General features: G+C 38.6%; 1 protein-coding gene across 7 annotated transcripts; it reads left to right on the top strand.

Moving 5' to 3' along the window:
• The first annotated feature begins 97 nt into the window (after positions 1-97).
• Positions 98-21,115, top strand: PROSER1 (proline and serine rich 1). 7 transcript variants are annotated; one of them, XM_010572782.1, is made up of 13 exons: positions 98-472; positions 3,560-3,625; positions 4,349-4,417; positions 4,869-4,963; positions 6,656-6,749; positions 7,262-7,372; positions 8,078-8,161; positions 9,109-9,187; positions 11,464-11,559; positions 11,682-11,726; positions 14,045-15,806; positions 16,477-16,624; positions 20,779-21,115. In XM_010572782.1, the coding sequence occupies exons 1-13, from the start codon at positions 428-430 to the stop codon at positions 20,782-20,784; spliced, it is 2,700 nt and encodes an 899-aa protein (XP_010571084.1). In that variant the 5' UTR covers positions 98-427; the 3' UTR covers positions 20,785-21,115. The 7 variants fall into 7 exon arrangements, with proteins under 7 accessions (XP_010571084.1, XP_010571082.1, XP_010571083.1 ...); XM_010572780.1 differs by lacking the exon at positions 20,779-21,115 and adding an exon at positions 17,969-19,587; XM_010572781.1 differs by lacking the exons at positions 3,560-3,625; positions 20,779-21,115 and adding an exon at positions 17,969-19,587.
• The last annotated feature ends 1,435 nt before the right edge of the window (positions 21,116-22,550 follow it).

Below are 22,550 nucleotides of genomic sequence, written 5' to 3'. Positions count from 1 at the left end.
GCCGGGCCTCGGCGCCGCGTGCTGAGGGGAGCGCCGCGCCGCGTCGCTGCGGGGTCGTTGCGCGGCCGCTTGGAGCGGCCTCGACTGCCGCGGCCTCTCCGACGCCAGCCTTTCGTCTTCCTTGGCCGGCGGGAGCAGCCTCGCAACGCGCAGTGAGCGGGCGCGGGTCTCCGCCGAGGCGGCGAGCAGCAGCCGGCGGTCCGCTTTTGTCTCTTGCACTGTGTTCAGTACCGCAGAGGCGTCAGCGCCAAATTCCGGGGGGCCGAGAAGATCCAAGGCTGCCTTTCTTGCTCTGCTGCTGCTGCTTTTTTTTTTGTTGTTGCTTTTTAAATTATTTTTTTCCTGTATGCTTAAAGACTAAGCCTTTGTCCTGGATTTTTTTTTTTTCCTCCATGTTTAAATATCTGCATTGAATGAACTAATAAAGATGGATAAGAAATCATTTGAAACCGTGCTGGATGAAATTAGAAAGGTAACCTTGCATTTTGCATGTCAGTTTAACCATTTGATGGTAGAATATTCCTCTTGATGAACACACCAGGTTAGGTGTTTGCGTTCTTTAATAAGCACTTCGGGACTCAATAAAGACTAAATTTCACCTCGGTGTGAAGAACTGTAATTCTGTGTTGCTGGTGTATCCTAGTTTTTGTATGTCGGATGTATCGGTGTGAAGTTGCTGTGACATGCTTGCTCTCTTTGAGATGTTTTTATTTTCTCAGAAAACTGAGACTGAATGTCCAGAGTGCTATCATTGAGCTAACAACATGTGCTTGAAGAGCCCTCATTTGAAATAAGCACTTGAGTAAGTTTGTCACAGCATTTTCGTTGTCAAGGAAGATGAGGAAGAAAAGCCAAAATAGCCAAGTATCTCTCGTTGTGGGGGAGGGGCTACTGTGTTTGCTTGGCATGACTAGAAATGGAGACTTACGGTGTGAGGTATCCACCTTTTATATGATGGTTTAGGAGATGCAACACGCAAATATGACATGAGAGGGCTGATTTCAAAGCTGCACTCTGCTGTCCTTGTTCAAAATCACATCTCCCACAGTTCAGGAGTATGTGCACACCTCTCCAGGATGTAAAATCCTGGGTTTTGATGCATGCTCTGAACTGTGTTTGTGCGTATCCTGTTAAAAACTCACTGAGAAAAATACCTACTGGTTGTGGGAAGCAGAGATACAAACCTAGGCTTCCTGGTGCCTGGCAGGTTTCTTTGTTTCTTTCTGCACAGAGGCCTGCTTTTAACAGGAAAGCTAGAGGTTGGTGGTTGGGACAGTTCCCCAAATGCTGGAAGTGAAAAAAGAGATACTAAAAATCAGAACCTCTGAGATTAATAGTTCCTATCTTGCATGGAAAGTACAAACCTGGGATGATGTATTTTGCTGTAGTTAAGCAGAGTTGATACAAGTGTCACAGTAGAACAGTTACATGTCCTGCTAAAGCTGTCTTTGTGCGAAAACGAAGGGCTTGTTTCGGATAAGATTGCCTTATGGCAGAAAAGAAATCCTTAGCGTTTTTGTAAATAGGTGTTTTTTGTTATGGGTTGTCTTGGGTGTTAAAAGAGTTGAGTTTCCATTCAGCTTCTCTTCAGCATGAGATGCAGTGATGGCTGCAGTTGTAGTATTATTATTTTGGAACATATTGGGGTATAAAACGCTGTGCACAAAAGCCCCAGGATGAGTCTTTGTTATCACAACTGCACTTGCTAGCATTTTTGCATAAGGTCATGGTCATAAATTTTCCTTTATAAAACAGGTATGTTCCGTGCTGTATGACCAGCTAAAAACGTGACAGCCTAAGATATTTCAGAGTGTGGACTTCCCTCCCAACCTAAGAATTATTATGGAAAATCTGGGGGAAAAAATCAGGGAACAACTTGCATGTGACTACTTTCTCTGAGAATTGATGGTGGGAGGGAGTAATGTTTCAAATATTACTACTGCAGTGCGGCCCTTCAGAATACTCTCTGTGATTGCTAAAGACTTGAGACAAAAGGGTTTTGACATGTGATTTTAGGCAATTATGTTTCCTGTATGCTATCTGCCTGTATTCCTGTAAACCTAACTTACTTTTGATCTAAGGATCAGTGCTGTGCTGTGTTAATAATGGCTGTGCTGTTGCAGTATAACATTCATTTTCCAAATGCTTATTTTGTGTCTTTGTTGCTAGGTCTTTGTTTAAACTTCATTTCTAGCTCTGTGGTAGAACCTTCTTTATTATGAGATTCACAAGGCATTTGTGTTGGTGTGTTCCATTTTCAGTCCTACAATTAGCAGGAACAATTATTTAAATGTCTTAATGTGTAGCTTAGTTCTATCTTTCCCCATATATATTTATGATTATTAACAAAATAAAGTTCGGGGATTTGTGTGTTTCCCCGCCCCCCACCCCCAAATATACTTAGCAGTGCTTTCTGTTTGTGCTCTTATTATAAAGTCATTCAGTTGTTGATTTAAGGAGGAAGAGACATTTGTTTTGGTAAAGAAGTTGCTATATGACGTCCAGCTTTTTCCCAAAATATGTGAAGAGAAGGAAGGGAGAGTAGAAAAAAATGAGCATGAAGAGAGAAGTTCTTTTTCCCCTGTGACTTCAGCGTGTCTGGTAGTGTTGGTCTCAATGAGGTACAGAAAGGAAGGGGGTTGCCTCAAACAGTATGCAAGTGGGTTTCTGTGCACCTGTGCTACTCACAGTCAGGTTGCAGTGATGGAGAACTTCATGTCTGTGTGGTAGGTTTTAGGGCTATTGAGAAGAAGATAGAAATGGGTGTGTGGGTGAAGCTGGAGGTTATTTGAGAATAAGCATGAGAGCTAGCAATAGATGGGGGCCTGGGGAACTGGGGAAGAAAGGCTTTTGCACCAGTTAGGGGCAGGAATTCAGCTGTTACCTGTCTTCTTTACATCTTGTACCTGTATCAGCGAGCTGGGTATGAGGAGAGGGAGGAACGCCGTGGTTATCAACAAAACTATCTTGCCACTAAGTCAAAAGTGGTGGCCAGTACTGCATTAAACTACTCTGCTTGCTTTGTTTTGTGTGATTGCATGTTAAGGTTTGAACTATGGGAAGGTAATGATAAGACAACATCAACATCTGGAGCAAGCTTTCTTGTATATTTAATTCTGTCTGTACAGACTTGTTATCCAGTCTCTTCATAAATTCACTGAAGTAGGATGCTTTGCCAATTGTTTTACAGGGAACATACAAAGAGATTGTATGAATAATCAACTATTATCTTGTTTAACATAAAGTTGATATAAACCTTCGAGGCAAAAGGAAGAGTGATGATGATCTCTCAGTACAGTTTTAAACAACAACAAAAAAAGCAAAATGAAATAAAAAGAGAGTAATTTTTAAGAATTTATTTACATCTCTGCTTTTCATTGTTCTCTCAATTATCTAAGGAGTATACTGTTATTCAGAAACATTGCAGTGTAATTGATGCAAATGTCACTTTGTTAGTTCAGATTTTTTTAGATCAATAGATTAGTCTAGGAGATGGTTGTGCTATAATTATAATTTTTGAGGGACTAATCGTGCATCTTTTTTTCCCTGTATCTTCTAGGCTGTATTGACTGAGTACAAATTAAAAGCTATTGAATATGTTCATGGATACTTTTCTAGTGAACAGGTAAAAGTCAACAGTCATGGGTTTAATGGGAGCTATTGGTTTTGTGTATTCAGTAATGCAGAAAGACAATGTCTCCAATCATACTAAGGCTGATCATATTAGCTTTTCTATTTATTAACTGAGGAGATTTAATTCCTCATTATTATATCAGCATTAAACTGTTAAAAATAGTTCCAAGTTGTTTTGTTACCAAAATAATTACATTTTCATTCTTGTGTGGGAAAATTGGAGAAATTTATCATCATGGAATTCAGGATTATTTTGCATGTATTTTCTAAACTGGCATGTAGTAATAAGTATACAACTTATTTTGATACTATGTAGATTTTTTTCCTGTTTTTTCTGGGGTTTTTTTTTGTGTACGTTTGGTGACTATGCTGTTTGACATACTGAATGTTGATAAGCTTTTTCAGAAAGACTTAATTTCTTTTATTCTAATACTGCGGCAATTGTTGTGCATATATGCAAATATATAGAGAGGAGTAAGTATTTTAAGTATTTCCATAGAAAAACTTCATCTCATAACATAGAATTTTTAGGTGCCTACTCAGAAGTAAAAAGAACATTAGATACTGGTAGGCACTACTGTAATCAAATATCGCAGACAGACACATGTTTTTTAGCAGTATACCACTGTACTCCAAAATGGAAAGATCATATTGATGCTGTTAGCATAATTTTTTAATATATATAAAAGATTAATTGAAAGCCCTTCTGTTGCAGGTTGTCGAGTTACTGAGATACTTTTCCTGGGCTGAACCACAGCTCAAGGCAATAAAGGCTTTACAACATGTAAGTTCTTGCGGCATAATCTTGTAGAGTACGTTTGCCCTCTTAATCTTATTTTAGTTATGAGATGTCTACTTTTGCAACTGATGGGTCGGTCTGCCCTTTAATCTTCAAAGTTTCCTCTTCACCTCTTTCTTTTTCAATGGTATCAAAATATGAAACGTCATACTTTTAACCAGGGTATGTTTTTGGCTAAAGTATCTTTTACTTTCCTGTGTATCACAAGAATAGACGTAGACCTTTTTAACTATTGTTAACTTTCCTAATTTCTCTGCTTTTGGCAAGAGCTTTTTGCAGTTCCTTTTTCAGCATTTAGTGTGTAGAGTCTCCTTCCCAGTGGGAGGGAGAGAATATTAAATGTTTAGTGAAATATGTGATATGAAGCACTCTGGGTTAAAAATAATTATAGTGTCTTATTTTATATACACTTTTTTCTTTCTTGCTTACTCATCAGAAAATAGTGGCAGTTCCAGCATCAAAAATGGTTAATATTCTCAACTGCTTCACATTCAGTAAAGATAAACTTATTGCCCTTGAAATCTTAGCTTCGTAAGTATCTTTCATATTATATTTCCTTAAGTTGTATTGTTTTTACTAATGTTTCAGTATATAAAACTTAAGATACCTCTAGAAGGAAACACTGTGGCCAATTAAGGTAAAACACGAATCCATTATTGATGGGGCTGTAAAAAGAAGAATTAGAAGTAGACATTGTGCAAAATTCTATAGTTCTTCTGAGTCTTTAGCATGCTGCTATGTGGGCTTCTGCCTGCTGGAAAACTGCCACTTTGCCAGTATCTTTACAGTGGTCTTCAAATTTTGTAGACAGTGAAGAGAGCCTTAAGCTTATTTCTGCTCACTGAAACGTAAAAGGCTTGAGACCAGGGTATTCTGGGAATTGACCCTTTTGCATTTGAAAAACCCTCTAAATATTATGTATGTAAAAATGAGTTAAATAAATACATCTCTTAAATTGACATATTTGATTTACAGATCTAATATCTATAAAAGATGTATAGATATTCTAAATGTATGTTTATACAGAAAGTTGGGTTTTTTTACTGAACACAGTCACTTCAAAGGATCTACCTTTTGCGTATGTTTATATTGGAACTTTTCTGCCTGGTTCAGGGGATTTATTATATGAAGTGTTGTTCTGTTTTGGGTGGCGGGGTTTTTTTTTGCATGAAGCATGTCTGCCTTGCATATGAATGCTATATATTACAGCCAGCTTGAACATTTTGAGGCATATAAATTCATTTTATAAATATCCATAAAACAAAAGACTGAGGATATAGACATGATCTTGCTTTCAGAGTTGAGCTTTAAGAAGCTGTGTGAATGCTCCTGATCTCTTTCAGACCAAAACAAAACAGGGTAGCCTAAAGGAAGTTCAGTGGCACATTAAACTAACCTGTTTTGCTTCTTGAAATGAGACTGGAGCTCATAGACTCTTTAGCTGCTACACTTCAGCTGCTGCGGGGGGAGAGCGTGGTAACTTCTTGAGCTGTTGGGTTTCTACAGGGCAAGAGCATAATAAGGGAGTCATAATATAGAAATCCTAACCCAAATCTGTGTACTACTTACTTTGCTAATCAAAACTAGAGAACAAAGCTGAAAGTTCATTCACATTTTAATACCATTATTTGAGGTGTTTTTCATGTCTTTGTTCAACATTCTGCTGATTCCATTTCTGCTAATATCCTCCTTTGAGAAGTCTTCCTTTTTGGGGCTTTGTTGCATTTCCAGTAGTTTGGATGGGGCTGGTAATATTTGACAGAAGTAAAGGTGATGTGGTCAGAGTTTTGAAATACGCAGGTAGAATAATTTGTTTCTCTACCAGTCTAGCAAGAAACAGTGGCAAACTAAGTGGCTGCTGGTTTTCTGCTGGGCTGGGAATTGTATGCTAGTAGCAATTGAAGCTTTCTAATGAACTGTTGTGATGCAAAATTCATTTTGTCAATGTAGTTATTTTTGCCATAAAGTTTAGCCATCATTGTCCATTGTTGCATATTGATATTTAATTCTAATACCATGTTTCATTTACAGGTATGAAGTCCATATTTAAGCCCAGGGTTTTTACTTTAATAATAATAGTAATATTATGATCTGAACTAATTATAGTTTCTTAATGTACTGTTGGGTACTGGCTGAACAAGTTTTGGTCACTTTTCAGTAGTGCATTATTTCTGATAAGCATATGGAATGGCAGTAATTATCTGTCAATGTCTTTATTTATAGCAACATTGTTGATGCTCAGAATTATCGCCTTATTGAAGATCTGTTCAGAATTAATATGTCAGAGAAGAAAAGATGCAGAAGAATTCTTGAACAGGTAGTCCAGATACTCTAGTATCCTCGATTCTGTCAGATACAGTATTATTTCCATCCTTATGGTCATTGTGGGGTCAGGACTTACCATGAAGACCGCTGGGAACTTTTGGTGGAAGACAAGCTGAAAGAAGCAGCTGCAAAAAGATAAGAGCTATGTAATACATGTGCAAAAAAAGGGGGACGTTTCTGTCAGGCATTAGGATCATATGGAAAAAGGGGCATAGAATTGCAACCAGTGCTGCAGGAAACAGTCTGCATTTGTTTTAGAGAACACCAGGTGCTTAACCCCAAGTTCAGTAGAAGCAGAGGTGGTCCAAGTAGAGTTGTTCAAATAAAGGGGACTTTGGCAGAACTTCACACTACTTGGACTATTTGGGAAGAAGATTTGAGACAAAGCTTTGAATTGTTCCATGTAGGTTGACTCATGCAGTCTAAATGTCATGAAATAGTAATTCATTTCTCTAAAGCATTGAATTTGATAGCAAATAATGTCCTTTTTTGATTACCTTGCAGGCTTCAAAAACGGGTTGCAAGGCTCCTCATGCTATGATATCATCCTGTGGCATGATTCCTGGCAATCCTTATCCCAAGGGCAAACCAAGCCGCATAAATGGAATTTTCCCAGTAAGCGTGATTCTATGCTTTTCCTTTTCACAGCATCCTTGATTTAGGATTCATTATAGTATAACCCAAACCAGTATTCATATACATGGAAGGAGGAGTTGAATCAAAAGCAATGTTTTGGTTTTTGGTTTTTTTATTACCCTGTTACACATTTATAGGGAACTTGCATAATTTTTATTTGCCCATTCTTTCTGTGCTGCTTCAAGTAAAGATTACTGCATAAATAAGACATTGTTCATACAAGGAAAACATTGTAAACTTCAGCAATATTTGGTGGAATCTGGAGAGGTGTGAAGAGCCTTACTGGCAGGTTGAGAAGATGACCTAATGTGGTCACTACAGTACTACTGCTAATCTTCTTGCAGTTCTTGAACAACCATGTTAAGTATTTCACGTGAACACTTAAGGGACTGCAAAATATAAGTTACCATGACTACAAGTCAAAATGCAGAATTCTAATTATGTCAGAAATGTGGACTGTTTAATATGCATCTCTTTACAAAAGCTCCATGTTACAAACCAAGCTATTGGAATGCTCTTTACAAGACTGGAACAGTTTCTTTTTCCTAACAAACATTGTTAAATATCACTTCCAGAATATTCAAAAATGCAAGTGTAGTTTAGAAAAAAAAAATATGGGAGAAATTCCATAGCAAGATTTACTTCTAAATTAATACTTAATAGTTTAATTTTATTTTGTTTCAGGGAACCCCTGTCAAAAAGGACACAGAAGAATGTACTAATGAAGGAAAGGGAATAGCAGCCCGTATACTTGGACCATCCAAACCAGTATGTCTAATGAATGAATAAATAAATGAAACTTTTAAGAAAAAAAAATTCAACCACCAGCGAATTCAATAAGGCATTGATATAAAATGCTGTTACGTTGCAAGAAGACTGTAGAGCAGCAATTTAAGCAAAGCTAAGCTTCTATAATGAAGATAATATGACCTAGTATTTTTTTATTTAACTTGAAAAGAAGCTGTAGTTTATATCTGTGGGGGATAGGATTCTCTAGTGGATACAATGTGTGTGCATTGGAAGGCATAATTTAAATTAAAGTAGCAGAAGAGAAAACTAAAAGCATTTTTAGTACTCCATCATGAGCTAGTGGAAGTTTTAGATACCAATATATACAATTTTTTATTATAGTCTCTGAGGGTTTCGCACATGAACATAAGAACATCTTGGAAATTTGAATTACAGCAGTGCCTTAGAAAGAGGTTCTTGTTTCTTAACAAAACAGCTGATCTGTATTTCAAAGTTTTTAAGCATGTGGGACAAACTTTCAATGAACCTGATACTGCTTTGAAGTATTGTCCAAATGTTTTATTTTTGCTTTTATTATGAGATGTTTCCCACTAAGCTGTATTATTTTAAAGGGACAGACACCTTCTTAAGTATTTGTTAGTTTTAAGTTTGTTAAATCTTTAAAATGAGAAGTCAGTCCAAGACTGCAGAGTGTGAAGACTACAAGGCAGAAAGAAGTTCCCTTTCTCACCTGTGTTCAATATTACATTACAATCTAAAGGTATACTAGTTACATTTGTTTCATTCTTTCCAGAAAGAGTGAAATATTTGCAGTTACTATGGGTGTTATGAAGAAATTTGATATCAAATATTTTTCCCGTGAAGTACAGCTGTCTGTAGTACTATCTGAATGTTAGTTTTTTGTCTGAGAAACATTAGGTAATGCTTTCACTATTGCTTCTTCCGTTTGTTTTTTGTTTATGTAGGCTCCATCAACCTACAATCCACACAAACCAGTTCCATACCCCATCCCACCATGTCGGCCACATGCAACTATTGCACCAAGTAAGGCTTCTATGTGTTTTAGCTTGATGCTATTGTTTCACCCATTTGCTTTTTAAGTAATAAGTGTCAAGTGTCAGTTTCTCTGACCATGGTCATATCTGAAATTGGCTTGTGCTCCTGGGTACTGGTTTCTACTTCTTCCTGTCATGACTGCAGAGTTGATAAGAGGAGGAATATATTGTCTTCTTTTTCTAACATTGACATCATAAGGAAGATTCACAGTTCTGTTCTGATGACAAAGTATTTCGTTTATGGGAGGCATTGTGCATGTTAGACAAGATTAGGGCTGTGTCTTTGTCATGATGTTTGACCAAGGTTTGGGCTTTGGCTTGACAAGTCTGTTGACTTCTTGCTGTTGTACCAAACTTAGGATATGGTCAGGCACAGGCCTGAATTGGGTGGAAATATGTAGGAACTTGCTGAAGAATGGTAATCTGTTTCTCAGTTGAAGGGCTAATCTGTTTCTCAGTTGCCTTCAGTTTTACTTTCTCTCTATCACAGTGGAGGGAAAACAGTTTCCCAAAAGAAAAGTTTAGGCATGTAGATTTCAGTCTCAGAAGGGACATAATGATTGCCTTTTCCTGTGTTTGGTCTGACTATTACTAGCCTTGTGCCTTAGGTAAGGTTGAGTCTTTCTTCATAAACTCCTCTCTCTTTGCTTTGCTGCATCAGTTGTTTGATTCCAGACATTTTTGGAAGGGAGCAAGGCAATTGCCATTTCTTTGGAAGAAGAGGTTAGAGTACTTACGTAGTCAGACTCTGGTCTTTTTGAGCAGCAGCTGAAACCTTTTCCTAATCTTGCAATTCTGTACTGCAGAGCAAGGAGTGCTCTGGTAAGGAAGCTTGCTTTTCATTGATGTTAGGGATTTCAGGGAGTTTTTAAGGTATTTGATAACAAAGTGTGGTAGAGCTCTTAGCATGTGTGTTGAAGGGTGAGTCGTCTAAGTAACTTGATGTCTGCAAGTCTCTTTATAGTCAGTTTGGGAAAATGAGCACTACTAGTGGCTAAAGTAAGTCTGATGATTTGTGCTCTAGAAATGACTTGCTCCCCAGAAAGTGTACAGGAAGCTTGCAGACTAGCTCAAATTTGTATCAAATAAATCCTATCCAAAGTAAGTTACAGCACAAAATTTGGCCTGTGACTGGATGTGAGTATTAGTACATTTTAGAATATGAAACGGCTTTTGAGGTTTCAGGGCCTTATTAGGATGCAGCATGGTTTTTAAAAAAACTCTTGTGACTGATGATATGTTTATATATATAAAAATGTATTTAATGAAATTGCAGATGCTGACCTGAAACTATTGAGTGTGATTGTTTTGAAGCAACGGTCAGAATGATGTTTTGTTTTCTGCCTCTGAGATGTATTGGTTTAACATTTCCTTCCTGGGTGACGCAATGATTGTTAGTTGCTTTTCTGATTTTCAGCCAAGAGTTGTCATGCAAGGAATCTTAACATTAGGTAGAACTATTATGAAAGTGTGAAATCAGAAAGGAGTTGTGTGTGACAAATTACTGCATTTGTTCAAGTGCTGCCTTTTCCCATGAAGCGTAAGTTCTTATTCTCTTAAAACACTCATTTAGGACCACTGTGAAGTGTATTTATGTTCCTGTGATTTAAATTCTGATGTTCTTCATCAGAACTGTATACCACAGCAATACAACAGTTTGAGTTGTTCCAAAGAATAAGGGAGGAAAAAAGGTATTTTTTAAAATGTCAAGTGCAGTAGGTATTTTATATTAAAATAATTTGCTAATCCACTTGAATTTCTTAACATTTAAAGATATATTGAAGAATGATAGACTAAATATTTGAGATGGGACATTTTTCTCTGAATTTTCTGACTAGTGTTGGAGGCATGGTCATGGTCATTGATGTATGTTTGGCTCATTTGTTTGTCAAGGTTTTAATGTTAAAGGAAGAGTAGCAACTGCCTTTAAGTTAGGAATAGAAAAAGAACAAATGATGTGCAGACACTCTGAATCACTCCTCCCCTTTGAGTTTTTCAGGCAAAATGGAACTGAAAGCAATTGAAACCTGGCTGAAAAAGCTTTTCAAGAGAACTGCCATTACTAAAATTTGGATCACAATGCATGTCATTCAGGCAGACATTGGCAAAAGCCAGCATCCAACCTGAATGATTAACTGGTCTGGCTTTTTGGTGAAGGAATGTCTTACAATCTTGAAAATGTTCTTTTAAAGGAAGACACTTACTGGTTCATTTAGATATGGGTTCTTCTGACAACTGATACCTGTATTGCATTTGTTCTTTTAGGTGCTTACAACAATGCTGGCTTAGTTCCAATGGCTAATGTCATAGCTCCAGGCTTACCAGCTCCTCCACCATACACTGCTAATCAGGTGGTTTCAGGTAAAACATGCATACCTTTAAAAAATGCTGATGGTATTTTTTCTAATTCATTGTTGTGAATGGATCATTCACTGCTGGAGTTTCATCTGCTTTTAAATAACAAGGTGTTGTTCTCTGTTTAGAAAATGAGGACCTTTCCAGCCAGGCAAAACCTTCCCAAAATCAAGGTAATTGCAAATCCACAGGGAGATTTTTGGGTTGATTGTATCTTTGTTATTTGTTCAGAAAATGTAAACAACTTATTTGTTTAGTGGGATTTTCATAAGCCTCTCAAGTATTTAACTACTGTTGGAATAGGATCCCTTGAGAGCTGAGAAATAAAATAATCTCAGACATTTGGCACTTAGAAGTTGAAACATTAAAATTCAGCCTTTTGTGTCAGCTCATTAAAGTTTTATATTCTTCAGCATATAAGTATGGGAGAAATGCAAAAAACTAAATCAAAATATGCTTTGCAATGTAGGGCACTGAAGCACTCAGTAATATCTTTGCAGTTGTTAAAACTCTGGACATCTATTCAAAAATTCATTCACAATTTCATATATTAGTTGCAATGGGAAGCTAGGAATACAAGAGAGATTCTTTACTTATAGTTTGTTGAAATCCATGTGTAGAATGTCTTATCCCTGACTGTTAACATCCAACAATGTCTACCTGCACTTTTGTCTTACCCTTTAAAATCCAATTCTTTTTTGCAGAAGAGAGAGTTGTGAGGTTGTTTGGTTTTGGTTTTTTGTCTCTATTTGTCTGGTACTTTGTACGCTTTGTACACTTAGTACAAATCATAATAAATCCCATTATGAACTACTTGCACAAAGGCTTTGATAGTACTTTGTTAGGTCTGACAAATAGAAATTGAGAATCTACTGACTATTGAGTCAAGCATATTAACAAACACCCAAAATAGATAAAATGACCATGATAAGTTTAGCTCCTGTAAATATTTCTAGGGAAAAAAAAGAAAAAAGTTATGTTTTGTCTTGTCTTTTCTCCTTTATGCCCAGGGATAGTTCTACAGAAATGTTGCTGTTTCAAATAATCACTTTATTCATATATACCCCTTTAAGTGTGCATGTATTTACAAGGTAGTTTATACAGCTAAATGAATACAGTGTAAGGAATGAAATCTTCTCTTAGGAGGGGATATTCAGTAGCAGCTCTGGGTTCTATTGCAGCTGTTTTTCTCTGGTAATTATCCTGGCTGTCAGGATTAACAACAGTGATCTTTAGGAGAGTCTTCAGCTTGGAAACAGGATGAGGAAAGAACACAATCCAGAGCTGAGCAATCTTGGACTAGGTTTTTGGAAAAGAATATGTAAAAAGAAATAGTTTGTTTGCAAACCTGCTGGTTTTAGAGTTTCAAAATACATAAAACAGGTGTTTGTCATATCAACTTAGGTCCAAGATGTTAACAATTCCAGTTTTGGGTTTGTGTGCGTATATGTAGAATTTAGGCAAGAGAGAAAGCTAAGTTGTTACAGACTTACGGGTGATGAGTTTGACTGGTTGGACCAGTGATTTGCTTACAGCTGAACAGATCATTTTAAAAGTAAAATAAAGCATGAGTGTTGTTTGAGAGGAATGATTAATTAACACATTCATATTCCACAGGAAACTAGATAGAGGCGTATCAAGGCTCTTGACATGCCAATTTTCATAAATGCAGCTTCTTTCCACCAACCTCCACATCCCCATTTGCCGTGTGCCTGCCTGTTTTCCTCCAGCTTGACTGATGCCTCTTTCACCTACTTTGTAGGGTTGATAGAAGCTGATATTCCTAGTGGCAGGTGCTTGCCTCAATTATAGACACCTGACTAAAGACTTACAGAAATACTTGTTGATAAAGTCAAGTGCCAATGTTAGTTTAATACTGTAGTGTGATACATGAATTTAAAAGTGTACCTTCTTAGAATCAAAATCTGAAGGAAACACAATGAAGAGAATGACCTGATTTTGAAGGAAAGAAAAATACCAGCACCTGAAATCAGCTTTCTTCAGTTGTTGACTAAACTTCTCTGAAATCATGATACATTGAATTAACTGGTTCTGAAGGAAATTCTGACCTTCAGTGAGAGTGGATGCAGAGGAGCCCAGGTGATCTGATGCTGATGGAATATTAGATCTGGTTTGGGTACTGCCAGGTGTTAGGGACCAGAGGGAGGGAGTTTACCTGCGCTTAAGACATTCTTATGGAGTGTATTTGAGTATCTAACTGTCTTGCATGAGATCATGAAGAGGTAGCAGATGTCACAAAGTGTTTTAAAGAGGAGTGGCAGCCTACATGATGTACAACTTGTGTGATGTGTTTCTACATACCTTTTTGTTTTGTTTTCATAGGCTTCAGTGTTCATTGTTTATATACAGACATTGTATGTTAGCTATTGCCTGTGTATCATATTTTGAAATGCTGTATAAAATGTGTTTGTGTTGATTTCAAACATTTTGGACAGTTTCAAGTATTCTTACCAGTTTTGTTTCTTTGCAGCTTTTTCTGCACAAGCGAATCAGCTCTTTACTCCTCATGGTTCTAATCCTTCAACACCTGCTGCTACTCCAGTCCCTACCCCATCACCTGTCAAGGCAATAAGCCATCCATTAGCACCTGCAACTCCACTTGTCTCTGGGATGAACATGTCTACCCCTGTCCTTCCTGTTTTCCCAGGACAGGTCTCCTCTTCCATCCATACATCTCAGCCATCCACCCCAACCCCTACTGTCATCAAATCTCTTTCATTGCCTGGTGTTCCTGTCACATCTGTTCACAGTGCAACCTCTACTCCTATCCCTGCAGTTTTTTCTGGGCTGGCTTCTATACCCACTGCTACGCCAGCTCCACAAGGTTCTTCCACACCGTGCGCCACACCTGTGCCTAGTGAAGCTTTCGCATCTGCTGCTGCACCATTTGCTGGCCTCCCATTTTCTGCAACCTCTTCAATTGCTTCCGCTAATAATCCCACTCCATTGTCATCAGTTTTTGCTGGCCTCCCTTTGTCCTTGCCGCCCAACGCCCAAGGGATTTCTAGTCCTGTTCCATCTACAATTGCTAATTCTCCTGCCACTTCCATTCCTGGTTCACTTAGCTTGCCTAACCCAATTTTGTCTGTCTTAAAGGGATTTCTGACATCAAATGACACCTCGTTAATCAATTCATCTGCTTTACCTTCTGCTATGACAAGTGAGCTTGTGTCTCTATCTGCTCTTGCTAATCAAAACTCTGACCCTCCCACTTCCTCTGTCAACAAATGTTACACTCCATCAGCCACCCCCACCCCACAGCGTTCCTCCACACCTGGGCTGGCCATTTTCCCAGGTCTTCCATCCCCATCTGTAGCCAATTCTAGTTCCACTCCTCCAACATTGCCTGCACAGTCACCTTTAACCACTTCACCATCGATCATGCCAGTCAACTGTGGCTCATCAGCCTCCCTCTTGCATGGCACAAGTCCTACTAACCCTGATCAGCAGCTCTCGTCAGCCCCAGCTGCCACAAGTATCCCAGTTCTGGTCAAAACAGAACCCATGAGTCCTACCCTCTCAGCCTTCAAAGGTCCTTCTCATTCAGCTGGCCCTTCTCATGGCACTATAGGACTGTCAGCGCTCGGGCGTGCATACACCTCAGCAGCTTCGGTGCCAGTCAGTTTACCCAGTTCCCTGAACCCAGCGCTGTCCGGTCTCTCCTCTTTGAGTAGTCCTCTAAACAATTCCAGTTCTCTGGCTTCAATGTCCCTCGCCCCACATGGCTCCTCTGCTCCCATTGCCCCTGTGTTCAATGGCCTTCCTCCTTTTACATCTCTAACCAGTAACTTTGCTTTTACTGGTAATCCAGCACTTACACCACCCGTCACTCTCCCAGGGTCTTTGTTAGCTAATCCGTCTACAACTGCTTCAGCTGTGTCTGCCCCTCATGTGAGTTCCACTGCCGCCGTACTCTCAGGACTCGCCGCCTCAGCAACAGTCTCTGCTCCACCCTTCTCGCTTAACTTGTCCAGTGCCGTCCCTTCCCTTTTTTCTGTTGCCCAGGGACCTCTGGGATCATCAAACCCATCCTTCCCTGGTTTTCCTGTCTCTAACACACCCTCTGTCACTCCTGCTCTCCCTTCTTTCCCTGGCCTCCAGGCATCTTCTGCAGTAGCAGCAGTTGCACCGTTGCCGGCAGCTGCCACAGCCCCATCTCCGGCTCCGGTCCTGCCAGGGTTTGCCTCGGCCTTTAGCTCAAACTTCAACTCTGCACTTGTTGCACAGGCTGGGTATGTTTCTGTTTCTGAAGGAGATCAGAACCATTTATTTTTCTCTTGAGGAAAACACTGATTTTACTTTAGGTATAGACATTATTTTCACTCATAGTTAGAAATTACAGTTAATTTTTAAAGTTAGTTCACCAGGAAATTTCCACCTATCTTTAGAAACTGATAGAGGAGTTACTAAATAGGTTGTCCTCAGTAGTCCCTGTTATGACAGTCTAGTCTAATCCAGTGAGGTGCTGAGTGATCTTATTTCCCAGACGAGGATACTTGGCACCTCCTAGGCTTTTACAAGAATGCATTCCACGTGGGCATCCATTGACACATCCAGGTAATAGCAGACAATATTTTAGATGTTCCTATGTTTTAAGGAAGTACTCAGCATTAACTTTTGTCTGTAAATTTTTTTGTGTGTGCAAACTGTAGGCACAGCCAAGGTACAAAAATTTCCAAGTTCCTTTCTTAGGTGTGTCCAGACAGTCTTGGTTTGTGTGTGCATGAATAATTTGTAGGTGGGTAGAGACTGGGCTTCTGTTTGGAAATTCTGGCCTTTATGAGGTTTAGAAAAAGAGGTGCTTTTCTAATTTACATAGACATAAGCTTATAGAGAAAGAAACATAGGATGAAACGTTATGCAGATGTTCCTAATAATAGCCGCATCTTGACGTTCTTTCAGCCTGACTTCTGGACTACAGACACCGGGAAACGCAGTTTTTCCTGGTCTTTTATCTCTCCCTGGTATCCCTGGCTTTCCCCAAAGTGCCGCACAATCTTCCTTGCAGGAATTGCAGCATAGTGCGGCTGCACAGTCAGCACTACTACAGGTAACATGTCTATTTGTTAATACTGTTTTGCTTCCAGTAATTGTTTGAGCATGTACTTGCGTGTTAACTTCTCAGGATTAGTTTAAGTCAGTAAGTGATTAAAACCCCTAACCTGTTTGAGAACTGATACAAGGATGATCAATTGTAAGAAGAACAACTTCTTAACTTCTTACTCAAGGCCAATGTACGATGCTTCTGGATGTTATGAATGTGATTAAACCCATTTTGAAAACTCTTTGTAAAATGGGGAAGAGGGAAAGAAAAGACATGCAAGTGAAATCTTTGCTAGGTATGTGTTAAATCTAATGAGCTGACCATGTAGTTGCAGAATTTGTGTTCAGTTCCAGTCTGACATTTTAACACTTAAAGTTTTCTGTGGAAAACCACTTTGTTGTGAGTTATGTGCCTCTACACACGCAATCAGATTGTCTTGAATTTGTGTCTCTTGTGGTTGTGCCTTTCTCTTGATAGTTGCCACAAATGCAATTGCTGTAATATAAGCTTGAGGTAGCTTTAGGTAATGTGTAGTTTCATCATCTCTCTTGTCCATGAAAAAACTTGTTTCAGTCATGAACCTACATAAGTTAACTGAAACTATCATCAGAGTTTGTATTTAGATGTTTAGTTTGCCTTTTGTTAAAAACGGTCTCTGTACAGATTCTGATAGGAAATTTGTCCTTCTGTACAGAATACTAGAAGAGGCAGTTGAGTGTCTTGAATTAATGTTTTCTCTCTTCGGTGACACATCAGTGTTTGAAATGGAGCATGTATCTAAGTACTGTTCAATATGCAGAATATCATCAGCTATCTTTTGAATATCAGAGGAAATAGATCGAAGAAGCAAATTACTTAATCTAGGCAGTACTGCTTTTGCAAGTCGAGTATTTATTTATTCTGTAGAAATCTGTGTGTGCAGATTGCATTGAGGAAGTGTCAGTTTTCTTGTTTACAAGTTCCAATCACTAAAACTAACACTTAGCTACTTGAGCAATGAAAATAAAGTAAGTTCAAAGTCAGTGAAATACTACAGCTCCTGATTAAGCTATGTCTTCCAAATCAGCTGTGGCTTACTCCACTGGAAAGTAAATGCCAGTAACGCTTCTTTATTTTTCCTCTTAATCCAACTGCTTTCCTCATTCTCTGGTATTTCAGAGCAGTAGTTGCACTACAGTTTAACATCTGCATATAGGTGCATTGTTCATCTGTTATTTGCATACTTCAGATTATACTTTGTTTTAGCCTGAGTAGGACTGGTATTGTGCCTGAAATTTTTCTTGATTTAGATTTTTGTTTGTTTCTTTGTTTTCATCAGTGCTGTTTCCTAACTTCTTCTCTTCCTTGAAGGCACATTCTGCTTCTGCTCTGGAGAACTATACAGCTCAGCCTGAAGGTTTTGCTAACTATCCGTCAACACCAGGAACACCATTTTCATTGCAGACCAGTCTGCCCCAGAGTGGATGGCAATAAATACCAGACATTTTTAAAGACTGCAGTGGTTGCTTGACAGAGCCTGATCCTATTCACTTTGAAGGCTGTCTCTGCGTTAGTGGGAGCATGGTCTGAATTGGGGAAAGAGGGGGAAAACATGAGGGTAAAAAGATTCCAGGAGGCTGTGTCAGATGTCAAGCCTGATTTGTGATTGCATTTAATTGATTCAGGGTCTGATCCTGTGAATTGCTGAGCATCCTTGGCTCTCCTTTTAGCTTATGAGTTGAATGTTTGGTGTCTTACACGATCAGTAACTTTCAAACATGTTTATGTAAATAGAACAACTGGCTGTCAAACTAAACAGGGAGAACAAGTATACTTAATAGTGTGTATAAGCACCTATCCTTCTGTTATGTTTTATGGTATATGTGGTTAATATAGAATGAGATCTAGACTGAAACTAGATACTTAAAGCTGTAGACGATCTTTCGTCTACATGCACACTTCTTGTGTGTGCATAGATCAAGGTCAGTTTATGGTTCTTCACATCTTTGCTTCGTATGTGTGAGGATCTCCTGTTAGCATCAGCAGTATGTTAAGGGAGGCTAGATCAGAGGGATGTGGGGGGTTTCTTATGCTCTGAAATATTGTCATGGGCTTGCTGCTGAATTGAGTACTCCTTTGTCTGAATCTGAATGGGAGAGCTAGGAAATGATGCTGTACTGTATTTGGGTAGAAGTGGATTGTGTTTTACTGGAGTATGGTTTAGCTAGCTGAGAGTATGTCTTTCCAAAGTACATAAAAGCATTTTGATTTGCCTCTAAAATGATGTTCCATAACATTCTCCCTGCCCCTGCACCTCTCTGTGAATGAAATAATTGTACTGCGGATAGGCTGCCTATCCGGCACTTTTGACTGCAGACTTTTGTGAATGTTTACAGACATGGGTCAAGTTCTTCTCTCCCTTATACTCATAAACTCACTGGTTCTATATATGCTTTTTGGCTATAAACCACAACTTGATGGTGCTTATGTTATCCTGTGAATATAAGTGGGAGCAGAATTTGGACCATGGATTTTTTTAGTATTTTTCCTTGGAAAACGTACATGATTTTGAAGGCATATAGCTAAATTAACTGTATTGGTTAGGAAGGGTTATGACGCAGCATAGAGAAAGGTCTTGCTTTGTTAGTGAAATTCAGTTATGCACTCTTCTAATAATGTTAGAACCTGTGGCAATGTGTAACACATCATTGAATATCATCTATTTAAGATAAACTCTTGATGATGTCCTAGAGGCAATAGAGATGAATGGTATTCAATCCTGTGATTAAATGAAAACGTAGAGGATACTATACTGTAGAAAAGCTCTGCACCTAGAGTTTTACTTTTTTAAAGATGAATTCTGCTGGGAGATGTTGCTAATGTATTTTCTTTCAAGATGTGAACAAAGTTTTTTAGAACATTAACAGAAATTCCTGTATTGGTTTTTAACACAACTTTTTAAAATAAAAGGTTTACAGTCATGGCAAAAAGGCTTTGCTGACTATTTACATATTTGCCTAAAATACAGATGAATAAACTTGTTTTTACTAAGACACTTCCTAATGTTTGATCTTGATTATCCTGTTTCTTTATGATGCAGAATTATATACTGAATTATAAAACTGGTTTCCTGAAGAGTGGCAATAGAATTATCCTATGAAGTGTTTAGATAAAAAATTTAAATAGTGTCCTCAATACTTTGTCAGCAATTGGGTAGTCTTGTATTTTAATAATGAAATGTACATATTACTTTAAATCTAAAGATAAAAACATTACACTCTTACATTTTTTTATTTTGTGAAACCTGTTGAATTCTAATGATTCTCCACTCTGAACTGCTTTTAAAATCAGTGCCGTGTATCTTGACTCAAGAAATCTGTGGAAAAAATCTCTACCATCTTGCATTATACTTTCCTTCACATTCTTTTCATGACTTCTTCTTTGTAGATTTGTAAATCAGTTGGAGAAGGAGAAAATAATAATACAGGTATCTTCTCAAGAGCAAATTGGCTTTTGTCCCATAGATGTGAATGTAAAGTAGTTCAAAGTCAGTAAGTATTTTGTAACCTTACTGAGTTTGATCTCTGATTTGAGTCCTAGTTTCCCCATCAAGCAATCAAAGTTTAAACTAATTCACATTACTGTGTAGTCAAAAGCAAGTACCAGACATCAGCTGTTCTTCAGTGTTCTATGAAAAAATAATTAGTTTGTTTCTGAAAACTTCTGATGAATGGTCATGGGGTGTAGGTTGTTGTTTTTTTCCTGTCTGAACATCAGACAACTCAAAGATACCTAAGAGACTGTGAAGCCCTGTTTCTCCAAATGAAAACAGATGAGAAGTAGTGAATATCCACTGTATTAAATGGTATTCTCCTGAAACAATGTACTTGCTAAGTGGTGTCTAGCAGCTTTACCTTTACCCAGGAAAGAGTATTTCATGCACAGCTGGTGTAGTTTTACATAGAAGCTCATCATCAGTGTTAGACAAGTGAACAAATAGGCTAAGAAGCATTAAACTGTCAAGTTTTTTTGTCTAGAACGGGCTCTCTTGTTCTTGCCAAATCGTGTTGAGCAGGATTTTGTAAATTGAACTTTCCAGTGGTTAGGATTAAGGTAAGTTTCAATTTCTTAGATATTTCTCCTGATGTAAAATTGGGTTTTAGTAATGTTTTTCTCTTCAGGAATAAAGTCTATGTTCTGCATTGCAGCAAACTCCTGTGACCCAGCATTGGAATTTCTGAAGGGGGTGATTTATCCTGAGCTCTTTCATGCTTACTTGAGCACCATTTTTAAAAAGTCAAGTAAAAGTCTGCTCCTGAGGCAAACCATGCCAGATCTTACACTCAGCCTGTGCTGGGAAAAGGCTGTTGCTGTATGACTTAATTCTGGACTAACTATGATTTTTTCATTGTTCAAGTTGCCTATTACTGCTATATTTCAGCTCTGTTGACAGACTGCAAAGATAAGGTGTAGTGAAATGTTCTTTGAAATAAAATCTTTATTTGGAACAACTAAGAACATACTGGGATTGTGTTTGCAAATACAGATTTCAATAATTTCTTTCAAATGCTTTTCATTGCAGCTGTAGTGAATATGAGAGAAACAGCAATTTTCTGTCCTCCTCTTCCTCTGATTTGCAAGTCAGTGTTGTGAGTTTGGCTGGGCCTGGAAGGAAACTTGCCATGGTATGAATGTTCTTATGTTCTTGCAGATGGCCTTCCTTTCTGGATTGAGACGGGAGCAATCCTATTGATTGACTGTCTCCTGTATTTACTCATGCTCTAGCGAAGTGTAGCCAAAGGGGTGCCTCCTGTCATCTCCCCATCTTCAGCTATTGAAAGCTGATGCCATTTTCACGAGGAGGAGAATCAATATGAGGATGTTTCTACAAGCAACAGGATGGTACTGTTGATCTTCTCTATGTCCTGTCCCTACTTCTAAATTTTGATCTGGGGGAAAGGAATGATGAGCCTGAAGCAAATAGGCTAGTGCCTAGGCAGAATTCAGGGTCAGGAAAAGACTAGACTGAGAAATCTTTAGGGAGTGGCCAAAGCCCAGTGCATGGGAAGGAAAGTATTATGGGCCTAAAAAGGCCAGAAAAAGACAAACTGAAACCTACAGCTTTGTTATATGCAAATCTCATGTGAGGACTGCCTGATGACTTTTTTGATACCTTTGGAATTGGCACTCTTCAGAAATGGCTGTGTGTAAGAATTCCCATTCTGGTTTTAACAAACTTTGAAGTGGGTGCTTGGTCTGTAGGATTAAGTCTCTGCAATTGGATGATGAGATAAGTGGGAGCAACTGGACACTTCAGGGAAATTGTAAAGGACTGGTGCCATTTGCAAATGTAGCAGTTGCTGCAGAGAACTGTTGGAGATTGGCCTTGCTTACAGGTAAGCACCTAATCATCATGGCTGACCTGAGCCTTTGTGCTGCTTTTGGAATAGGAATTTTGCAGGCTTTAGCTACATCAGCACCCTGCAGAAATAGTTGAACTGCCACTGACCTGAACCGCTTTCATCTAATGTTGCTGCTAAGTCAGTAAGTCCTGCTAAAGTGGCTTTGGTCTCAAACTGGTTTTCTTTGTCTTACTGCTCTATGATACAGGGCTGCGCCAGGCTGTGCAGCACCAGGGAACTTGCAGCTTGTAAACTGCTTTGCCCCAGAGCGCTCATGTATTTTCTTCTCTGAGTGTTTTATAGCACTTTGGGACATGAGTTATCCACATGCCCCTGTATAGCCCCAAGGAGAAAGGACTAAGATTGCCCTGCCTTTGTCTTCAAATTTTTGAAGCGGGGAAATAAAAGTGCAGCTGAAATTAACAAGGAGAAACTAATACAGCAATGTTCCTGAACATAAAAGAAAAACACCTTCTGCTTTAGTCACCTTTCAAGGGATATATTTACAGGCACCTCAGGGAATTACCAATAAACAGCAGGAAGCAATTATT

Source organism: Haliaeetus leucocephalus, unplaced genomic scaffold (genome assembly GCF_000737465.1).
Source record: "Haliaeetus leucocephalus isolate CR32 unplaced genomic scaffold, Haliaeetus_leucocephalus-4.0 Scaffold351, whole genome shotgun sequence".
Lineage (NCBI taxonomy): Eukaryota > Metazoa > Chordata > Aves > Accipitriformes > Accipitridae > Haliaeetus > Haliaeetus leucocephalus.
The sequence above is the reverse complement of the archived record's forward strand: the minus strand, read 5'-3'. Positions and strand labels throughout refer to the sequence as shown.